The 20,077-nt window shown below is 47.8% G+C and overlaps 1 protein-coding gene and 1 long non-coding RNA gene across 7 annotated transcripts in view; one reads left to right on the top strand and one right to left on the bottom strand.

Moving 5' to 3' along the window:
- Positions 1-10,157, top strand: part of FHAD1 (forkhead associated phosphopeptide binding domain 1) — a 147,013-nt gene extending 136,856 nt beyond the window's left edge. For 2 of the 4 annotated variants that reach the window (XM_082380984.1, XM_082380983.1), the window contains exon 30: positions 2,973-5,275. In XM_082380984.1, the coding sequence (XP_082237110.1) occupies positions 2,973-3,095 (123 nt within the window). In that variant the 3' untranslated portion in view covers positions 3,096-5,275. Of the gene's footprint in view, positions 1-2,972; positions 5,276-5,549; positions 5,607-9,593 lie in introns of those variants that run through there. The other 2 variants (XM_082380985.1, XM_082380982.1) reach the window with 2 other exon arrangements.
- Positions 10,158-10,260: 103 nt separating this feature from the next.
- Positions 10,261-20,044, bottom strand: LOC309624511. Of its 3 annotated transcripts, none has more exons than XR_014241983.1 (3): positions 19,649-20,044; positions 18,449-18,503; positions 10,261-11,405 (listed from the first exon to the last, which is right to left on the bottom strand). It is a non-coding gene; the product is annotated as an uncharacterized lncRNA (long non-coding RNA). The 3 variants fall into 3 exon arrangements; XR_014241985.1 differs by lacking the exon at positions 10,261-11,405 and adding an exon at positions 12,946-13,539; XR_014241984.1 differs by lacking the exon at positions 10,261-11,405 and adding an exon at positions 12,946-13,539 and having other exon boundaries at positions 18,449-20,044.
- Between the last annotated feature and the right edge of the window lie 33 nt (positions 20,045-20,077).

The following is a 20,077-nucleotide window of genomic DNA, read 5'->3' as shown; positions in this document are numbered from 1 at the left end:
TGGCCTGCCCCTAGGTTCATCAGAACCATTTTTTTTTTTTTAGATTCCATATATATGTGTTAGCTTAACCTCTCTGAGACTCATAGTCTAGCTTGTCTCTATTTTTTTAAACTTTCTTTTTTTTTAATTTAATTTTTATTTTATATTGGAGTATAGTTGATTTACAGTGTTGTGTTAGTTTCAGGTGTACAGCAAAGTGATTCAGTTATACATATACATATATCTATTCTTTTTCAGATTCTTTTCCCATATAAGTTATTACAGAACATTGAGTGGAGTTCCCTGTGCTATACAGCAGGCTCTCTGGCTTAGAGCCCCAGAAATGAGAAGTGGCTGTCCTGCTCTGAGGGAGCCTGGACGCCGTGTTTCCAGTGCTCACTGCTCTGAATTAAACATCACAGGCCTTAGTCTGCGTGTGTCATGGGGCTGCCTCAGACAGAGGACAGTTTCCTTTCACACCAAGCAATGCCAGGGAGAGCTGGGCCAGTGACAGAGTTGTGACTTTCCCTTTGATGTGCCCTCTGGAGAGCTCACCCCTCCCCGAAGTGGCCCCCCACCCCGGCCCCCAGGGTTTGGCAGGCTAGGCCCCAAAGCAGAGACACCAGACCACAGAATGGGACAGCAAAGGGCCCAAAAAAAGCCATTGTCATGTACTGAAAACCTGAGGATTTACATAATCAGGCTTCACATGCATTATTCATGGACTGCCTCATTCACACACAATGCAGGGACGTGCCAGCCTGTTTGGTGCTAGACATCCTTCAGCTGAGAAGGGTCTGAAATGGCCAAGTTGAACCTGTGTCAGGGTCCCCAGAAGAGCTACAGCTAGTAGCTTTCAAATTCGTGGAATTCACAACTGGGGGAAAGATGTGTATGAACTACAGCCGCGATCATGGCATCGCCGATGGTGTCATGTACTGAGCACTTACCGAGGGGCAGGCACCTGCTCCACACCGCACATGCTTCATCTCTCCCATCAACCCGCAAGGGATGCTGGCAAGTGTCGGCCCCTTAGAGAGAGGGGAAGGCTGAGTTGACAGAGGGTACCGTTTCCTGGCTACTCAGCGGCAGAAACAGGATTCCCTCCCCACCTGCTGCCCTCCCCAGCCCATGTTCACTTTTCCACACCTCTTCCTTCTGTGTCTCCCTTACCAGGTGGCCCCCTTGTATACCTCTCACCGTTGCTCCTGGGGTTTTCACTCCAGGACTCAGGTTTGCATTTCAGGCTTGTTATTAATATGTCGTCAGAAATCCCTGTTTGTCAGGAAGAAAACAATAATAAATTTTAAGGTTTTGCTGGATTCTAAAGGGCACTTGTATACATCTGTCTTGGCATCAGTTCCTTCCAGGGAGTGTATCTTTCTTGTTTTTAAGCAGAAATTAACAGAAAATAGAATTCCTCTTTTCTAAGTTTTACACTTAGTATTTTCACAAGGAGCCTTAGTTTTTTTAGTCTCCTGTATAAAACGTTGAAACTCTTCACCTGTTCACAGAGGTGGCAGGGTTGAAGCACTGAGATGAAATTACACATCTTAAGCTTCAGAATTGCCCCCCCCCAAAAAAATGTAGTTGGTAGTTTTAATGTTTGACCATCTCTTCACCAAGCAGAACTTTCAAGAATCAAAAGTCATACTTCCACGCTAATACCTTTGGCTGTGAAAATGAGACTTGGTATAAAATGCTGGGCATTCACAGAGAACTGGGTCTGTGGCTCTGTCCATGTGGCAGAGGGACGGGAACCGTGGCCCAGGCTGTTCTCACTGTAAGCCACATCCCACATCACTGGAGAAGCCGGCAGTGTCTCTCAGAGTTCAGAGGCCAGATTTGGAGTCAAACAAATAGAGGTCAAGCCCCACCGCTGCCCCGAATGACCCTGAGTAAGTGGCTTGACCTCTGTATCGCAGGTTCCTCAACAAAAGCAACCAAAACTGTCAACAAGGGGCCTACTCCGTGGGGCAGCGGGAGGGTTAAATGGCAAAATGCCTGCAGTGCCTGGCACATCGCAAGCCCGGTTTCTAAGGGGGAAGAATAGGCAGCTCATGGATGGGTGGGGATTCCTCTATTTCTTTCAGGGAGCTTCCTGCCAGCTGACGCCTTCCCCGGTCCTCCCAAAGCCGGCAGCTCTTATGGGACGCACTCTTCTCTTTGGTGAATACGACTAGGGCCACGGCCAAGAAAGGACCCAGATACCTTTTGTGAATGGGCTAAGGCTGGGATTTTCAATAGGAAATTTTTAAATGCACAGAAGTTGCCACTTGAGAAGCACGCAAGCCCTTTCTTGGGGCTTGAAGTGTAAGAAAGGCTGAAGGGCACTGGCTGTTTCTGGCAGGAGAAGCCGCTCAGCTCTCCTGCCAATCAAATCTCCAGCCAATCAAGTCCTGGCTAGGGGGCGTGACCACCGCTTTGCCTTGTGGTCTCAGCCAGGAAAACCCCCTAACCTTCCCTCTGCTTAATTCGCTCAGATCCCTCTTCTTTAAGATGAGAATTAAAATGGCACCTAGCTCGTAGCCTTCCATTCAATGGGAGCTTGTATACAAAACCCTTAGCACATAAGACCACAAGGCTAACATGCTCTCCTACCATCGTCATTATCCTCACTATTCTATTTAACTCACTATCTTGCAAGATATCCTTGGGCCCAGGTATTCTCAAGATTCTGGTTTCCTCCGTGCCACTTGTGTGTTTTTGACCAGGAAGTAGAAATTGGTAGATGTTGTGTAGGAGGAGCGTGGATGGGAGGGGCTTGGGGTGGTACTCTTCCGCCCACAATGATGAAGTAGAACCATGTGGCCAGGCCTATGCAGCATACAGGTAGAAGAAGGCTAAAGAAAAAGACCCTCACCCACCCCCTTCTTCTGCCCACCAATCCCAGTGAATCCCAGCGTCTCCTAGAAACCTCAGAGGTGTGTCCCCGAATGGAACAGGTGGGGATGCATTAAACGCTGTTGTGCTCACCTGATATTTTCACTCAGGAACGTTTAGAGGATCTCGTACAGAGAAATGCCAAAGAATCAGCACCTTGCAACTGTTCCTTCAAAGAGAAAGAGAGGCAGGTATGGAGAGGTTTTCTGATCTTGCAGCCAGACACAAAGTAGGTGCCTTATTTTCAAAGGGTAAGAGCTTATGGAGTGTAAATGCCAGCGTGGGCGGCCCAAGAGACACCCACACACCTCCAGTTCCTTCCCCTCCCCCACCCCAGCCCCTGCCCCCATCCCTTCTCCTGAACAAATGACCTAAGGGACCCAGTATCTGGAGGTGAGAGAAGGCAGAAGGGCAGTGCAACCATCCTGGATGCTAAATGATTTGGGGACATAGAGACAAAATCATAAGAAAAGGAGATGGGGGGGAGTGGGGCATCCCAGGAACCCCTGCCCTAAGAAGGAAGTATGTGGGTGAAAGAAGGGGGGAAAGTGGTACAAAATGGAGCCAGAAATAAGGATGAAAGTGCCTATTATAATGATCCCTTCACCTGCCAAAGGGGAGCCCCATTTGATGGTGGGCTTTCTGGCAGCCCATGGGAAATGGAAAACCCAGCGTGGTCCAGAGTTCACAGCATCCATGAGATATGATGGATGTGATGCTCAGAAGTGTTCACAGAACAAAGACAATATTGGATTTTCCCCCGGAGAGGACATTGTGTGATATAATGGACAGCACCCCTGAGAACGGCAACGCGGTGTTGGCTGGGCCACATCTGTGCACAGCTCTTGAGACAGACTGATGTCATCACATCCCAGTGAGTTCAGTAAAGTTCAGGAAAAGCAGGTGCACAGGGGCCAGGCTCTGCCCTTCAGTGCCCAGCTGCCCACTGATTGAACTTGATCCAGGAAGGAATTTCGCAGCAGTGTTCAAACTGGGGTTCCCTGGAGTCTTTGGGTGCCATGGAAGGGTGTGACTCTCAAAGCACACACACACCTTTCTCCCACCAGAGAAGCTCTCCATTATCTCATACCCCAAGTTCCTCATGGGATTTTGCTTGGATAAACGGTTCTGCAAAAAAAAAAGGGGGGGGGGAGCGGGATGGGGTGGGAGAGAAGAAGGCTGTTGGTTTAAAACTAATCCCTGCTTTATAATATCTGGGAATTTGGATAGTGACTGTCTCAACTGAGCTTGTGATAAATACTGAGTGGCTGCAGGCTCGAGGCCTTCTCCACGGAAAATGCCTGGAGGGCGCCTGTCAGTTCAATACGGGCCCATCGGCCTTCACGGACAGTCCTCTGAGGGTAGACTTAGCATCCTTCTGGGAGAATGGAAGAGTCTTGTAAGCACCTATGCCCTGTCCCAAAAGACAGCCTTATTTCCTCCATGAGTTTTGTGACTACCCAGTAGGGTTGCCAGATTTAGGGGAAAACAAACAAACAAAAAACACGATGCCCAGTTAAATTTTAGTTTCAGATAAACAACAAAAGCTATTCAGTATAAATGTCCTAAATATTACACGGGGCATATTCCCACTAAAAAATTTGTTGGCTTCATTCTGAAATTCAGATTTAACTGGGCATCCTGTATTTTATCCGGCAACGCCTCCAACATTTACTGAGCACCAACTAGACACCAAGCAGGGAGGTTCTGAAGCAGGTGTCTCAAGAGGGCAGCCCACAGACATATTCCATTTGGCTCATGGGATTTTTTTTTTTAAGTTACATTTCAAAATAGGGCAGTTGCCTGGAATACTCTGGATTTCCAGCTTCTCTGGGAAACTCGGAAGATCTGGCAACCCTAGGCCCACAGACCCACAAGCCACCATCACAAGCCTCCATCCTCCAGGCCTCTTAGAAGGGCGCTGGGCTCATGTGTTTGCTGCTGTCCACTACCACCCCAGCTCACTTCACCCACTTCTTTTACTTTCCTGGCCCCTGTAGGAACCAGGTTGGTGACCCCGGTGGATGCTCAGGGCTCTCGGAGAAAGTCTCCTTCCTGACACCACTGCACGTTCACCTGCGGAGTGTCAGTCTGCAAGGGAGACCCCAGTTCCCTCTCACTTTTGTGTCTCCAGTGCTTAGGGGATGCTCTTTCTTTGATGAGCTTTCCCTGAGGTGCGGGGTCTTGAGCGGATCAGGGTCAGCAACAGTCATCAAACCCCAGGGGAGTGGCAAGCTCCAGATTTTCAGTGATGCTGGCTTCCCAACAGGCCCCTGTAGTCCCTGCCAGGGAGGTTAGCCACTGGGGCTTTCAACATTTCCACTGGGTGGAAACCCACTGGACATCTACAGCCTCTTTCACTGATCTAGGAGGCTCTGCTTCCAGCTAAAGCACATCTGTCCTCCAAGAAGAATACAGTATCCTTCATAGCCTTCTTGGTTGACCACCTCCTTCTCTGCTGGAATCTGGAACAGAGATTCCCTAAGAGGTTCAGCAGGACAGTGTAGCATTGCCCAAAAGCCACACCCCCTTCTGCAGACCTCCATCCTCACCTCCTCACCTAGGAAGGCTCAACATTCCATCCAAATGGGTAGCATCTGAAAGTTGAGAAAAATCCATTTTTCTCTGATGCAAAAGGCAAAGAAGAACATAAGCTAAATTTTGTCAATATTCTTTCTGTATTAAAGAGACGAATGTTTGTAGAGATGGTGAAGAACTCAAAGATGCAGAACTCAAATTTCCAGGTGAGCCAGAAGAGAGAAGAGAGAAAACCATAGAACGTCAGCAGGAAGCCCAGTTGACAGTTATCCCACATCTATTATGTATTGAGCATTTGGCATGTGCCAGGCACAGAGCCAAACACTCGACGTGCAGTATCTCATTTAAGCTTCACAACAACCCTATGGGGTGGGTGTTGTTATTATACCCAATTTACAGATGAGGTGTCTGAGGCTCAGAGACTTTATTTGTCCAGAGCCACACAGCTCAGTAGGAGAGCTGGGAATCAGTGCAGATCTGACACCCAGGTGAGTGCTAGCTTTTCCTCCTTTAGGTTATAAACCTCCAGGTAATAAACCTGATACATTTCCAGTGGCATTTCTCTTAAATTTCAAGGAAGCATCCTCTAGAATTCTCTTAAAAGTTGAGAATTAAGACTATGAAATCTTGAACATGTTGAAACATTGCCATTGACAAATCAGCCCTGGAACTGGAATTAAGCCAATCCACGTTCCCACTTTGCAGACAGTAGAAGCGAGCTCTCAGGAAGCTTGAAAGCCAAACACATTTTGGTTGAATATGAGAGAGGAGACATTCAAGTTTGATAAAAGGCCACAGTCATGCTGAGGCAACCAAATTATCATGGGAAGAAACGAAGATATTCTAGGTGAGGGATATATTTGGAAAATAGAAGCTTCTCATCCAGCATCCTTGTGCTGAGACCAGAAGGTGGTTACTACCCAGAGCAGGATGTTAGGAGGATAGAGAGCATCCTGAGGGCCCCACTTGATCTGAGACGTTTGCCACCCTGCAAAGTGGAAATGACTGGAAGTTTGTTACTTATTCATTCACATATATGATTGAGCTGGGAGGAGGCAGAAACTGCCCTACATCTAGGTTTTGTCTGAGGACCACCTGGGGATGTAAAATGGCAGAGGAGATATTGGGATGGGTCCCGGATGTTGTGGGAACACTGTGCTTCTCTGAGATGTGAGACCCCCTGGAACTTCACACTGCCTCTGGCTTTAACAAAGGCGGGGCAGATGGTGCTTCGGCTAAGAGCAAAGAGCCAGCTTCCTATTCTCCCTGCCCTCCAGCCTGAGCTTAGAAGTTTGGTGTCTAGGATCTCCTCGGTACAGAAAGGTTTCCTCCAGATTCCTTGCCAAGTGTAACTTGGGCGACTCCTTCCTCAAGAGTGGGCCTGGAGTCCTTCGGGGGATGGAGTCACCAGGACCACCTTGAAAATGATGGGACGTGTAAAATCTGCTCTGTCTCGCCCACTCATAAGAGAGTCTCCATCTCTAACAAGCTTCAGAACTAACACCTCCTACCTTTTTAAGACCCTCTGGTTTTTTGTTTTCTGTCCTCCAAATGCCATTCATTGATTTTATATATTTTTTCCATTGCAGCTAACAGTCTTCTATAATTGTTTGTCAGTCATATGCTAAAGGGGAAAATCTTCTAGTTGACAAATATTTATTGAATACCTAGTCTAGCCCACATATTGTGGTAGGAACCAGGGATAGAAGAATGAACAAGACGATACGATTCCAGCCCTCATTCATTCAACGATATTTGTTGAGAGCCTACGATATGGCGGGTACTGTCCAGATGTTAAGGTTCAATCCCGTTCTCAGTGGGAGCCATATCACCCCTGCGAGGCCAAAACTCTACTTTTTTAATGTATAAAGGGCAGACGTACACATAGCGCTCTCTGTAATATTCAAATTTTATGAAGGTGAGAGCAATTAGTAAAAAATGCCTGAGAAGGCTCCTTAGGGGAAGAACGATACTGAAAAAAAGGGTGAGAAACACTGGGTTAGATCAATGAAGAAACACGCAAAACTCCCTGTCTTTCTGGGTTTTATTCTGGGATAAATAAATAAATATAATGATTAAATAACTACTGTTTGAGGACAAAGGCCAGTGCACTGAGCTCAGGAGCATATTTCACAGGGACCTCCCTCCCCCACCTCCCAGGTCAAGGGCCAAGAGAGGTCTCCCTGAAAGGGGGATGTTTAAAACCAAGACCTGAGGTGATGTGGGAATGAACTGGGATCTTTCTAGAACCGATGCTTGCAGATGCCCAAAGCAGCCACTCCAGTATGCCCTGAGTTAATTTCCAGTTAATTTCCATATTTCCAATCTGGATGTTGTTCTTTAAATGAGGGGCTTCTACCCCTGCCTTGTCCTTCTAAGGATGGGGCATGTGGTTCCAAACACTCAGGCTGAATGCGTGTCGCTGCCTGTGGTCACTGGTTCAAGATGGACCCTGCCAGGTTCCCCCAACCCTCGGGCCCACACTTGCATTTTCACGTTTCCCATTCCCCATCTCTTCCTTTTCCCAGTTCAGCCATCCCGTCTGCCTTCTGCTGCCCCTGACCCCCCACTCAAAAAAGTGGACCAAAGCTTGCTCTGTGGTGCTTCCCACCCCAAGCTCGTGGCAGACCTGGGGCTCGGGGGACCCTGGGACGAAGGAATCTTTATTTTATAACAGACACCCAGACTCCAACTCCGACAGCCAGCTCCACACCGGGTCAGGGCACTGGCATCTGGGAACCACCCAGAGCCAGCAATTTTATTGAAAATCAAATAAAAAAGGATACAAAGGAAAAGTGGTTTAGAGGCAAAAGATTTTCAACATTTCCTGTCTGTTTTCCTTTTATCTGGGCATTCCCGCCAAGGTTTACTTTGTGGGCTAGTGTAGAGATGTTAGCCTTTCTTACCCTGAAATGATTTTTTTTTTTCCTTGAAATGATTTTGAATGCAGTCTGAAAACACATTCAAGGCTCCTGTCAGCCACTGGCAGAGGTCCAGCACAGGAGGTGAATTTTAAACCTGTCTTAAAGAGAAAAGAGCTACAGAGATGGTCCTAACAGCCCCTCCCATTGAAATCCACCCAGAACCTCCTCTCAACCCCTGAGAAAGACAGGACTTTCTGGTCCCTATTTGACAGATGAGGAAACCGAGGGTCACGCAGTCAGTGGCAGAGCTGAAACCACCTGACTGAAACCAGCTGAAACCAGCTGACTACCCACCAGCCCTCTTCCCCCAGGGGCATGTGTTGGAGTCAAAAACTTGCAGGAAGGCAGTGTGAAACCTGCTGGAAAGAAACTTGTAAGGTACAGTGGCATCTACAGTACGTACAGAACTGTGTGAGCGAGAGATTCTTGGGTTGCAATTAATGGAAACCTATTCAGAAAGAGGGAGGGGGCTTTTATAAGGATAAAGGGTGAGTGCCTCATAAAAACTGAGAGCTGAAAGAGAGCCTGGCCTCGAAGTAGAACTGGTAAGCCATCAGATCTCAGGCATCATCTCTTTTACACACACACAAGCATGCGCACGCACACACACAGGCCGTATCTCCTCTCTGTGTCTCTGCATGGCTCCCCTGATCTCTGCTCTCTCCAGTCATGTGACAGGAAGGAATGACCTCACGGTCCCCCAGTTCAACGGACCAGCCCAAGGAGCAAGTAGCATCTTAGAGCCCATAACCCCAAATCCTGGGAGTGACCATCTTAAAAGCCCAGCCTGTGCCAAGTGCCCGATCAGCTATGACCAGGTACAGAGTCACACACATGGCCGCCTGGAGCCAGGAGTAGTGCTCAGAAAAGGGTTAGACAGACCCCCTCAATTATCCTGCATTTTCTCCTCCTAAGACATCAGAGACATAAGGCATTCAGTTCAATAACAGCTTTTCAAGAGAAAGTCCATCCCAGTGAATGTGCCTATAATCAGAAACTCCTGGTTCAAAAAAAGATGCAAATGGAAGACGAAAACGTTATCTGTGTATCTGGAAGAGTGTACACCAAAATGTGAATAAGGTTACCTGTGGGTAGTGTGATAATGGTGGATCATTTTACCTTCGTTTTGCTCACATTTATGTGTATATATAAATATTTTTTACAACAAATATTTTATTTTGAGTAAAAAAAAAAATGCCATTTGAGAAATATTTGGGGATCTCCCTACAATTATAGAGTTTGGGCATTTGTTGCTCTTGCTTGTTGAAGGTTGGAGCCAGAAAAGGCACCCCAAAGATGGACCAAGAAAGGGAGATGCTGAAGAGAGAAGTTTCCAGCAGATCCAGCCAGAGCCTTTTGTTTTCTAAACCTGGTGGAAGGAACTAGAAACGTCGTCCCGCTGGGCCTCGCGTGATCCTCCGTGAGTCAGTGTAACTCTTCTGCGTCAAACTACTAAGATGCTTTTTTAGGACTTTAAAGGTTGCTACCCGAGTGTGTTGCTTCCTAGACTGGTATTTTGCACAATACTGTATTTTGGAGTGTGTGAGGAGGGGGGTTCTTTTCACAGATAGTACGAATGTAAACATACTCAGGCATATGAAGAATAAGTTTGACATTCAGACTCCTAGGCCCAGTAGATACAATTATGTGTTTGGGTAGTGACAAACCCACATGTCACACCTCCAAGGAGCTCCGAGAAACCCGCAGTTGAGAAAACCCAGGGCGTGTACTGGGGCCACAGGACAGAATGGTAACCTCAGGGCTGTTGAGGCCACGGTATAGTGCATTTATATCTGAATTTATTATAATAAATTTGAACACCAACATGTTTTATCGCTTCCATAACAGTGAGTCATGTTTATAGGGCGCTCTGCAGTTTTCAAAACACTTCTCATCTAATCCTCTCCCAAGCCCTGGGAGGTAAATAGCATTATGTTCCCCATTTTACAAATGAGGAAGCTGAGGCCCAGAGAGGTTAAATGGCCCATCTAAAGTCACACAGCTAGTAAATTCAAGAGTTGGGTCTGGAACCCAGGTTTCTAACTCCATCTCACGCTGCCCATTCTGCCGCACCAAGACAGCCCAGTAGGTCAAGTCCCAGGCCATCAGGACAGACCAAGTACCCAGTCATCAAAGAGTACACACTGCCCAGGTGGACACACCCCTTTCCCATGGTGTTTGAAGAGACCCTCATTTTTGCCTTCTCTCCAGCCATCTGTTCTCTCCCTGCCTTTCTTGTACGGCCAAAGACCACCAAACAAAACAGGAGGAAGAGCCAGAAGTCATGAATATCATTATTTTTTATTTTTAAAAACCCACCATAAAAATATTTTGATATTTTAAAACCAAATGCATTCTTTATACTGATTAAAACTAGAAGGAAATGGGACAAGTTATTTGCATGATCTTCCACTAAAGGTACCTCTTACACAGTGAGAAGAGTGAGCATCACCTGACCTTAAAAATGATCTTGAAAATCCCAGCAGTTTTCCATAAAGAACATGATATTACTTATACTGTACCATATCCCCAAAATCCAAAACAGCAATCTCCAGCACCAGAAAAGATCACTTGGTCAGGCAGTAGTTAAGTAGCTGGCTCATGTTTGGAAGCCAAATTGTGTGGGGAAAAAAAATACTTTGGTTGAATACAAATATTTGAATTTGCATAAGTTAAATGTAATGCCTATGTGACTCCAGTGTATTTGAGGTCTTTCAAAGGACATGTTAATTTTTATCATATAACATTGCAACCCACAATGGCAATTTCCTTTCTTCACTCCTTGAACTACATGGTTCTTTAGGTGTCTCCTCAGCCACACACCCCTTTCTCTGAGAATGCACATTCCCCAGCCAGATTTACCCTACCTACTGCTGCTCTCTTGGCCACACGTGATTGGCTGATCGGTAGATATTCTACCCAAGCCAGACGAATCAGGTTTCTCTTCTAACCCAAGCTGGGCCAATCAGCACCTGTGCTCTTGATATTTGGAAGTGGGACACGGAGTCACCACACAGGTCATTAATGGTCCAGAGCTGAAGGTCTTGATGCAGTTCCCAGCTGGGGTGACCATTTCTCCCACTGTGTTTGGAGAAACAAAGCCAGTCTTAGAAAGAGATGGCCAGGATAGATAAGCAACAAGTAGAGACAAGAAACCAAGACCCAGGGAATTCCCTGGCGGTCCGCTTTGCGCTTTCACTGCCAAGGGCCCGGACTCAATCCCTGGTCAGGGAACTAGGATCCCATAAGCCACACAGCGTGGCAAAAAAAAAAAAAAGAAGAAACCAAGACAACCCCCAGAGAGACAGTGCAGCAGACACTACAAGCCCCTTAGTCATTGCCTCCCTCTACTGTATAAGCAGCACACTAAATGCCCTCATTTCCCAGCATCCCTTGCAGCTAGACCTGGCTGTGTTGTTCAATTCTGGCCAATGACATGCAGGTGAAGGCCCTGGGCAGGGCTTCCCTTCTGGAGTTAAAGGCAAGGCTTTGCTAGGAGAAAGCTTTTTCTCTTTGTCCCTTTGCCTTGTCTCCTTTTTCTCTCCTGGAGCTCAGACTTGGAGCTGGAGCAGCCACGTTGGGGATCACCAGGTAACAAGCAAGAGACCAAAGCCCACCTCAAAAGACAATGGAGTGGAAAGACATGAAAAGCCTGGGTGGGAGCCTAGTGGCATCACTGTGCTCTGGACTGCACCTGAACTGCCTACCTCTGTACATCCTGTTGTATAAATAAATAAATCCCTATCAGTTTAAGCCACTGTGGTCAGATGTACCTGTTTGTGCTGTGGAGCAAACCACTCAAAACTTAGTGACTTAAAATGGCAACTATTATTTCTCATGATTCCATGTGTCAAGCTGGCCACTTGTACTGGTCTGGTTGGCTTGGCTGGGGCTAGTTTAGGATGGCCTCGTGTACAATGCCTGCCCTTGGGTTCCACTAGGACTTTTTGTATCACTCAAGATTCTCTGGTTGCAAACAACAGAAGTCTCCTGTGGCTAACTGAAACAGAAAAGGAGTTTACTGAAAGGAAATGAGGAAGGTTAGAGAATCAAAGGGCAAGCAAAGCTGAGGAGTCTGGACAGGCAGGAGCTGTCTTTTCTTCCCCATAGATGTCCCCTTTTTGCTTCAGCCGGTTTGAGTTTCTGTTATTTGCAACCAAAATGGCATTTACTAAGACGCTCTGCACAGCCCCAACTGGTAGCTCTGAGAAGCTACCAGCGACCTTTCTTTCCCCTGACGTCGTACCAGGGGACAACTAGGTACCTGCCGTCCCCCCACCAGAACTCCCAATCTTCTGATCCCCCAAGAAACTAAGCCCAAAAACTTCCTTCCACCCTTGCCAATGGGGGCCCATTTGGATTCGTGACTTTGCAGATAAGGTGCCCTTCTCCAGCAACTTGGCAGAGCCAGCAGTGCCTGCTGTCGTGGAAACCGGAGTCATGAAGTGTGTGCGGAAAAAAACAGCTTCCTCCGGATCCGCGTTCCGAAGTGTGTTCCTGGTAAGTGAAGTGGTTTCCAATTTTTTAGGGTCTTAGGGATGAAAGCAATACACTGACGATGAGAAGAAACCCAAAACCTGCTAATGCTAATGTGCTCCTCTTTTTTTCCCCCCCCCCATAAATTTATTTATTTATTTATTTATTTATTTATTTATTTATTTTTGGCCGCGTTGGGTCTTCGTTGCTGCACGCACAGGCTTTCTCTAGTTGCCGCAAGCAGGTGCTACTCTTTGTTGCCGTGCGCAGGCTTCTCATTCCGTTGGCTTCTCTTGTTGCGGAGCACGGGCTCTAGGCATGGGGGCTTCAGTAGTTGTGGCATGCGGGCTCAGTAGTTGTGGCTCGCAGACTCTAGAACGCGGGCTCAGTAGTTGTGGCGCACGGGCTTAGTTGCTCCGCGGCATGTGGGATCTTCCCGGACCAGGGATCAAACCCGTGTCCCCTGCATTGGCAGGCAGATTCTTAGCCACCAGGGAAGCCCATGTGCTCCTCTTTTTCGTACTGAGTTTCCTAAAGCAGGAGTTAGGGAGCCAGGTGAGGGTAAACTCTTCCGGCTTATCAGCTTGGCCTCATTTCCATCAAGATGCGTCGCTTGCATCTGTCTGCTCAGTGTCCCGAGTTATTCTGGGCCCATTCATGATCTTATGTGCCTGCTTTTGTTTTTAAACATTTTTCTTTGTCCATCTGTTCCCCGGGAATCCATTGCAATGCCTCCGTCCTGCAGTGGGAAACATAAGCACGCTCCTTGTTTTGAGTTTCGTCTCATCATATTGCTTTCATTCCTAAGACCCTAAGATATCGGAGGCAGGGCTTCCTTGGTGGCGCAAGTGGTTGAGAGTCCATCTGCCAATGCAGGGGACACGGGTTTGAGCCCTGGTCTGGGAAGATCCCACATGCCGCGGAGCAACTAGGCCCGTGAGCCACAGTTACTGAGCCTGTGTGTCTGGAGCCTGTGCTCCGCAACAAGAGAGGCCGCGATAGTGAGAGGCCCGCGCACCACAATGAAGAGTGGCCCCCGCTTGCCACAACTAGAGAAAGCCTGCGCCCAGAAACGAAGACCCAACACAGCCAAAAAAAAAAAAAAAAAAAAAAAAAAATATATATATATATATATATATATATATATAAATTAATTAATTTAAAAAAAAAAGATATCGGAGGCAGAAATTTTACCTCTGGCTCGACGTGGTCTTATCATCACAGATTAGAGGTGCCCTTTGACTGATAAATCACTTTTATGGTTAAACAACCAGCCTTCATTCATTCCAGCAAACACCAGGTACCTACTACGCGCCAGGTACTAATGATACTGTGCTAGACCTTGGGGCCTTAACCTTTGCTCCCCTTTCTTTTCACGGTCTAATCTGCTGCCTTCCTGCAAAGGAGTTGGAATCATTAATTTAGTGGGTGTGTTGCCTGGGAGAGCTCACCTGTGACATTCCCATCCTCTTTTTTGGCTTTCGATGAGATTATTGCTGGACCTTCTCTAGAGAGAGCTGCATGCAGCAGTGACCCTCTTCTGGGAGTTTCTTTGTGCCTTTCAACAGTTGAAATTTAATAGCTAATAATAGCCAACTTTTTAGAGCATCCTTGCCAGCCATCAGACCCTGCACTAAGCATGGTCCAGACGTTATCCCGCTCAGTCCTCACTGTCTGTATCACTCCTGTTTCACGTGTGAAGATGATGAGAAGTAAGTTGCTTGCCCCAGAGCAGGCGCATCAGAGCCCAGACTTCGTGCTCAACTGCTCCAATACATCGTTTTCCTCGGTGAAGTCCAGGAACCAGCTTGGTATCTACTGGTTGACGAGGATCAGGTCAGCAAACATTTTCTATAAAGGGCCATTTCCCTTTGTGAACCATGGGGTCGCTGTCATCACTACTCAACTCTGCCATTGCAGCATTATGCCTAAACAAATGAGCTTGGCTGTGTCCCAATAAAACTTTATTTATAAAGATAGGCAGAGGGCCAGATATGCCAACCCGTGTTAAACTCTCACCCAGACTAGATTGTTAATATCTGCATGGCTATCGTCTGCCGCACGACTACCAGGAAGACAGCTGATCATCATCTCCATCACTGAGAGCATCGTGAGCTTTTACTACGTGCCACGTGCCACGCACTAAACGAAACACTTTACATAAATGTTCTCATTTAATCCTCTCAAGTACTCCAGGAGGAGAGAGCCATTCGAAAGGCCTCTCGACAGGTAAAACAGGCTGCCCAAGGTCACCCCAAAGGGATTTTCAAACCCAACTCCTAACCATGACACCACACTGCCTTTCACCATCACCGTGCTGCATCTGGACAACAGGAAGCTTTGCTGGTGAGTCTGGACACCTGCCTTCCACTGGACCAAGCCTGAAAGAACCAAGACTTCATGACACATCCCTTCCTCTTGGCATCCTGGTTTACTAGCCCTTCTTAGAGTCCCCTGCTTTCTTTAGTTACTACCTAAGTTCAGGTGTTCCCAGCCTAGGCACCATGCTCTCTCTTTCAACCGACTTTGCCTGTCTCCGCCTTGTATTCATTTTACAACCTTCCTTTCAGTTTCCCAAATCCACATGTGCCCCTGCAGCGGCCACAAGCAGTGTTTACCCGTAACTTCCTTTTACTCCTTCCACCCTGTGTGCTGAGCAGAGAGCTCTAAATGACCTCTGGGCCACATCGATGCCCAAGGACCAGCAGGTCACCCGGCCCCAATCCCTATCTGATGCGGCTGACGCTGTCCTCAGAAGAGCAGGGGACAGACACTTGAGAGGCTTGTTGTTCAAGAGATCCTATTAACTTTTGTGTTGAGTCATGTGCGTGCACAGAGGTGTCACTTTAGCAGCTTCTCTTTCTTGGCAGTGACCTTGAGACCTGAAATCGGGCCACCGGATGCTCTGGAGGGGACACTGAGAAAACATTCAGCCCATCCTGAGCCCTCAGGCAGAGCAGGCCATCATGCGTCCAGTCAACCCCGATTTCTCCAACAAGGACCTTGGGCCAGGCACCATGCAGGGCACTGAGGAGCCAAAGCTGAACCAGACAGACAGGTCCCTTTCCCCAGGAAGTTGTGCTGGGATGGGGTGGGGTAGGAGGTGTCAGATATTTTATTAACAGCTTCATTGTGGGTTGTAATAAGTGCTGAGTCCCAGCCAGAGGCGGGTTTAGCTGGAACAGTCATAGCCTCTGTCAGTCCCTCAGCATGGGGTCCAACAGATCTCACTCTTCAAACTGGCTAGTCCCGCTCTCCCCGCCCCCATCCCCACTCTTGCCCATGACCAGAAGAATTCCAGGACCAGAGCCTGGTGCCAAACACACTTAATAAATAGGTCTTGATTGCCGGGACGTAGACGCACACTGCTTTCACAGAATAGTATAAAAATCGAAATCAGCTGCCCATATTATTGCCATCTTTGGAAAGGGTCCAGGAGGGCACTGCAGATGCAACATTGTTGAGTTTTAAGCCACATGGTACACACACACACACACACACACACACACACACACACACACACACACACAAACAGAGTCTTTGAGAGTTTAAAACAGGGCTAAGACTCAGGCCTATCAGTTGTTAAAGTTGGACACAGAACCACCTGGGGTTTAACAGAAGCAGAAATCACGCTCAGATTTTTTTCCTCCAGTCTGTCCAGTCGGGCATATGCAAATAATTTGCAAGACAATTTTCGTTTTCAAGTAGATTCAACGCATCCAAGATAACCCCAAAAAGAGAGCTCACTAGAGAGATAGGTTGGCTTCTAATGACCTGCAACCACCTGCAGGTCTTGGCCCCATCGTGCCCTTTTGCACCTGCCCTGCTCAGCAGTCCCATGAGTGCCTGCCTGACAAAGCTCCCCCACCCCACTCCCCCTTGCGCAGCTTCCAGACTTTGCAGGAGGAGAGAAAGCCTCCGAGATCAACCAGGCTGTGACCTCATTCCCTGCTCTCACTCCTCCAATCGCTCCAAATGAGTATCTGGGTTGTCCCTGAACTTTGACCTCTGTGCACCTTTCTCTATCCATCACGGGTTTGCTGGTGAACACGGAGGGTTTATGATGATTAATTAGTAAATTGGTATTTATAAAGTGCCAAGTGAATGATGTAGTTTATGAGCTGACTTTTATCTCTGCTGGCCTCCCTAATCCCTTCTTGTTTTCCCAGCACCTCAAGTTGGAGGGACCACCCAGTTCCGTCCGGCTCTGGAATGCCCCTCAGAGCTCTCTCCATCTGCCCCCATCACCCAAGAGCTCTTCCCAACCCTTCCTGCGTCTCCCTCCTCTTTTTCAAAGTGCTGTTGTTTTTCTTAATATTACCTTACCCCTCCTCAAAAGACAGTTACACAAGTAGATGTGGGAGGAAGCAAAGAAATATAAGTCAACGATGACTAAGTCTGCCTAGCTCCCTTGTCGCTGGAGTTTTGTCAGAATTGGCTCTCTCTCACCCCTGCCTCTGTAAAAATCCTTTGCCAAGGGTGTGATTTTTCCTGAAGATCATTCTTTCCGCATGACCAAATGCCGTAATGCATAACCAGTCCAGATCGTTTCTTTCTGCCCAAATCCATGCTTGGGACACAGCGCTCAGGGTCACTCAGAAGTGATTTCCCTTAATGAACAGGCAACTGATGGTTCCCGGAAGTTTCACCAGCAATCAGGGATCATCAGTTATCCTGGCCTGTTCTTCCCCCACTACTTCTCTGGTTTCTGAATAAGTGCTTTTCCTGAAGTCCAATGACCTTAGAAAGAAAGAGTTCAAATAAAATGCAGCCCCTAGCATGCATCTCTGTCTTTGGAGCGGATCAACAAGGCCTCTGAAATGAGGCAGAGCTCTGGGCAGCATGAGCTCCCACTCCATGGTCACAGAGTCTCAGGCCTCTCAACCCCTGAGCACCTGTGAGAAAATCAGCCCAAGAGGTGTTAAAAGGGCTCACCCATCCAGCAGCATTTCCTGAGCTCTGCCTGAGCATAACAGCAGCAAGGTCTGGGCGTTCTGTTCCCCTTTTACAAGATGCAGTAGGTAATGAACTGGAATTCCCCCAACTGTGCATCACGGAGCCTGCCCTCCCTCCAGAGGGTTGTGTCCACAGGAGCCAAATGGGTAACTGACCAGAGCATTTAATACATACAGCCTGTGTGATTAATTCAAACCAAAACCCCAGGTTTTTCACATACATGTAAATTGTTTTGCAAGAAGGTAAACCCTCACCTAATCTCTTCACTGTTAAAAAGTTTGCTCCCAGATGCAAAACATTTCATAATGAAGGTAGCCCTGGGAATTCCCTGGCAGTCCAGTGTTAGGGATCCGTGCTTCCACTGCAGGGGGCACGGGTTCAATCCCTGGTGGAGGAACTGAGATCCTGCGTGCCTCACGGTGTTTCCAGAAAAAAAAAAAAAAAGGTAGCCCTATTTCATGCAGATCCGCTATAAACCATAGGTTGGGGCAAGTTGAGGTTCATCAGATTTTTTTAAGTAATTAGCTGCTTTAAAAAGAAAGCTCAGAATTTGCAAACCCAAGCATTTGCAGGCATAATTTTTAAAGTTTTGATCTACACCCTGTCCCTAGTCTTTTGCATTCAATAAAAATACAACTATTTTGCTTCTGTTGGGTCCTTAAAGGACACATATGGAAGATATAGAAACTTACCTTTTACAAGTAGCTGTACCAAGTTGCCCAAGACCAAGAGAAACTTAATTCCAAGCTTTAAAAAAAACAAAATCGTGTCATTTAAGCTGAACATCTTTATTGGATTCAGAAACAATCTCAAAAATAAGTTAATGTAAATTTCATATTTTCTTGAACCCTGAAGGGTTTTTTTCTCAATTTTTTTATTTTTAAAATGCCTTTTAAATTAATTCAGCAATATTCTTAAACTGTGGAAAATCAAAAAATATCAATTGAGGGTTTGTTCTGTGCAAATCAGTCTGTAACAGCTTGCTGGTTTTACATTCTCAAGTGCTCTCTGCCTCCAGAGCACTGGTTTCTTAAGCCCTAAGCCCATCTCTTCTCTGCACATTGACTGGTAGGAGATGCTTCTGCAAAGGGGTCTTGAGCATCATCCTAACATTCTAGAGCAGCGGTCCCCAACCTTTTTGGCACCAGGGTCCGTTTTCATGGAAGACAATTTTTCCAAGGACGGGGGCGGGGTAGGGGGGGAAGGTTTCGGGATGATTCAAGCGCATTACATTTATTGTGCACTTTATTTCTATCATTATTACATCAGCTCCACCTCAGATCATCAGGCATTAGATCCCGGGGGGTTGGGGACCCCTGTTTTAGAGAATAATCACAAAGCACAGTAGTGATTTTCAAACTCCCCTGGGTGCCTGCTAAAAATGCAGATTTCTGGGCCCCATTCCAGAGATCAGTTTTGTCCGTCTGGATTGGAGCCTGGGAACCTGAATTATTAACCAGCCCCACTCCTCCCCCGCAGTGGTTCTGCTGCTGGAGGTCCACCGCTTTGCAGTTTTAAGGTGACAGACCAGACCACAGAGAGAAATTCTCTCTGGTCTCTTCCTGACACCCCATCCCTTGAGCCTTTGGAGAGGACATCTCTTCTCTGGGGTTCCCACTGAAATGGCAATATCAAGATCTCCCTGTCAGTTCCCCTAAAATTAAGTCTCAGGCGACCGCGTGGCCCAGCAGCTATTCTGCCAAGTCATTCATGTGATGTGCTGGCCCAGAGGGAGAGGGCAAGGCTCTTCTCCCTCTCGCTCTCCCGCTATCTCCGAGGACCTCTCAGGGCTGAGGCCCAGCGCCATCTCCCTCGCAGCTGCTGATGCATCCCTCTCCAAAAGATGCAGCAGCTCCACCTGCGGTTACATCTAAACGGGGGTTCCTGCTCACCGGGTGCACCTTCTTCATTACCCCCGCAACCCTCATCGAAAGCGACAGTGTGTAACATTGAGTCGTCTCCATGGCAACCGACAGGGTGTCACACCGACATGGGATTACGACTCCACGGCGTGGGGATTCCAGAGAAGGGGTTGCGGGCGGCGCCCCCCTGCGCCCCAGACCCACACCCAAACTGCAGGGAAGGACCCCCTAGTCCTTCCCGCCTCGGTCCCCGGCCCCCAGCCCGACCTCTCCCGTTCAGCCGGCACAGTGAGGAGGAGAGGGGGGATGGGTTCTACGGGAGCCCCCCAACCTTACGGGGGAGGATGGTGGCGGGCCCGGCGGCCCCGGCCCACTCTAGTCGCGGAGCTCGAGCCGGAGCCCGAGCCCGCGCGGGGCGGGCTGCGCAGGGCCGGGAGCCGGGGCGGGAGCGGGCGGGCC

The sequence above is a fragment of the Balaenoptera borealis genome (genome assembly GCF_965194805.1).
Source record: "Balaenoptera borealis genome assembly, chromosome: 1".
In the NCBI taxonomy this organism is placed as follows: domain Eukaryota; kingdom Metazoa; phylum Chordata; class Mammalia; order Artiodactyla; family Balaenopteridae; genus Balaenoptera; species Balaenoptera borealis.
This window is presented reverse-complemented; position numbering and strand designations above follow the sequence as displayed.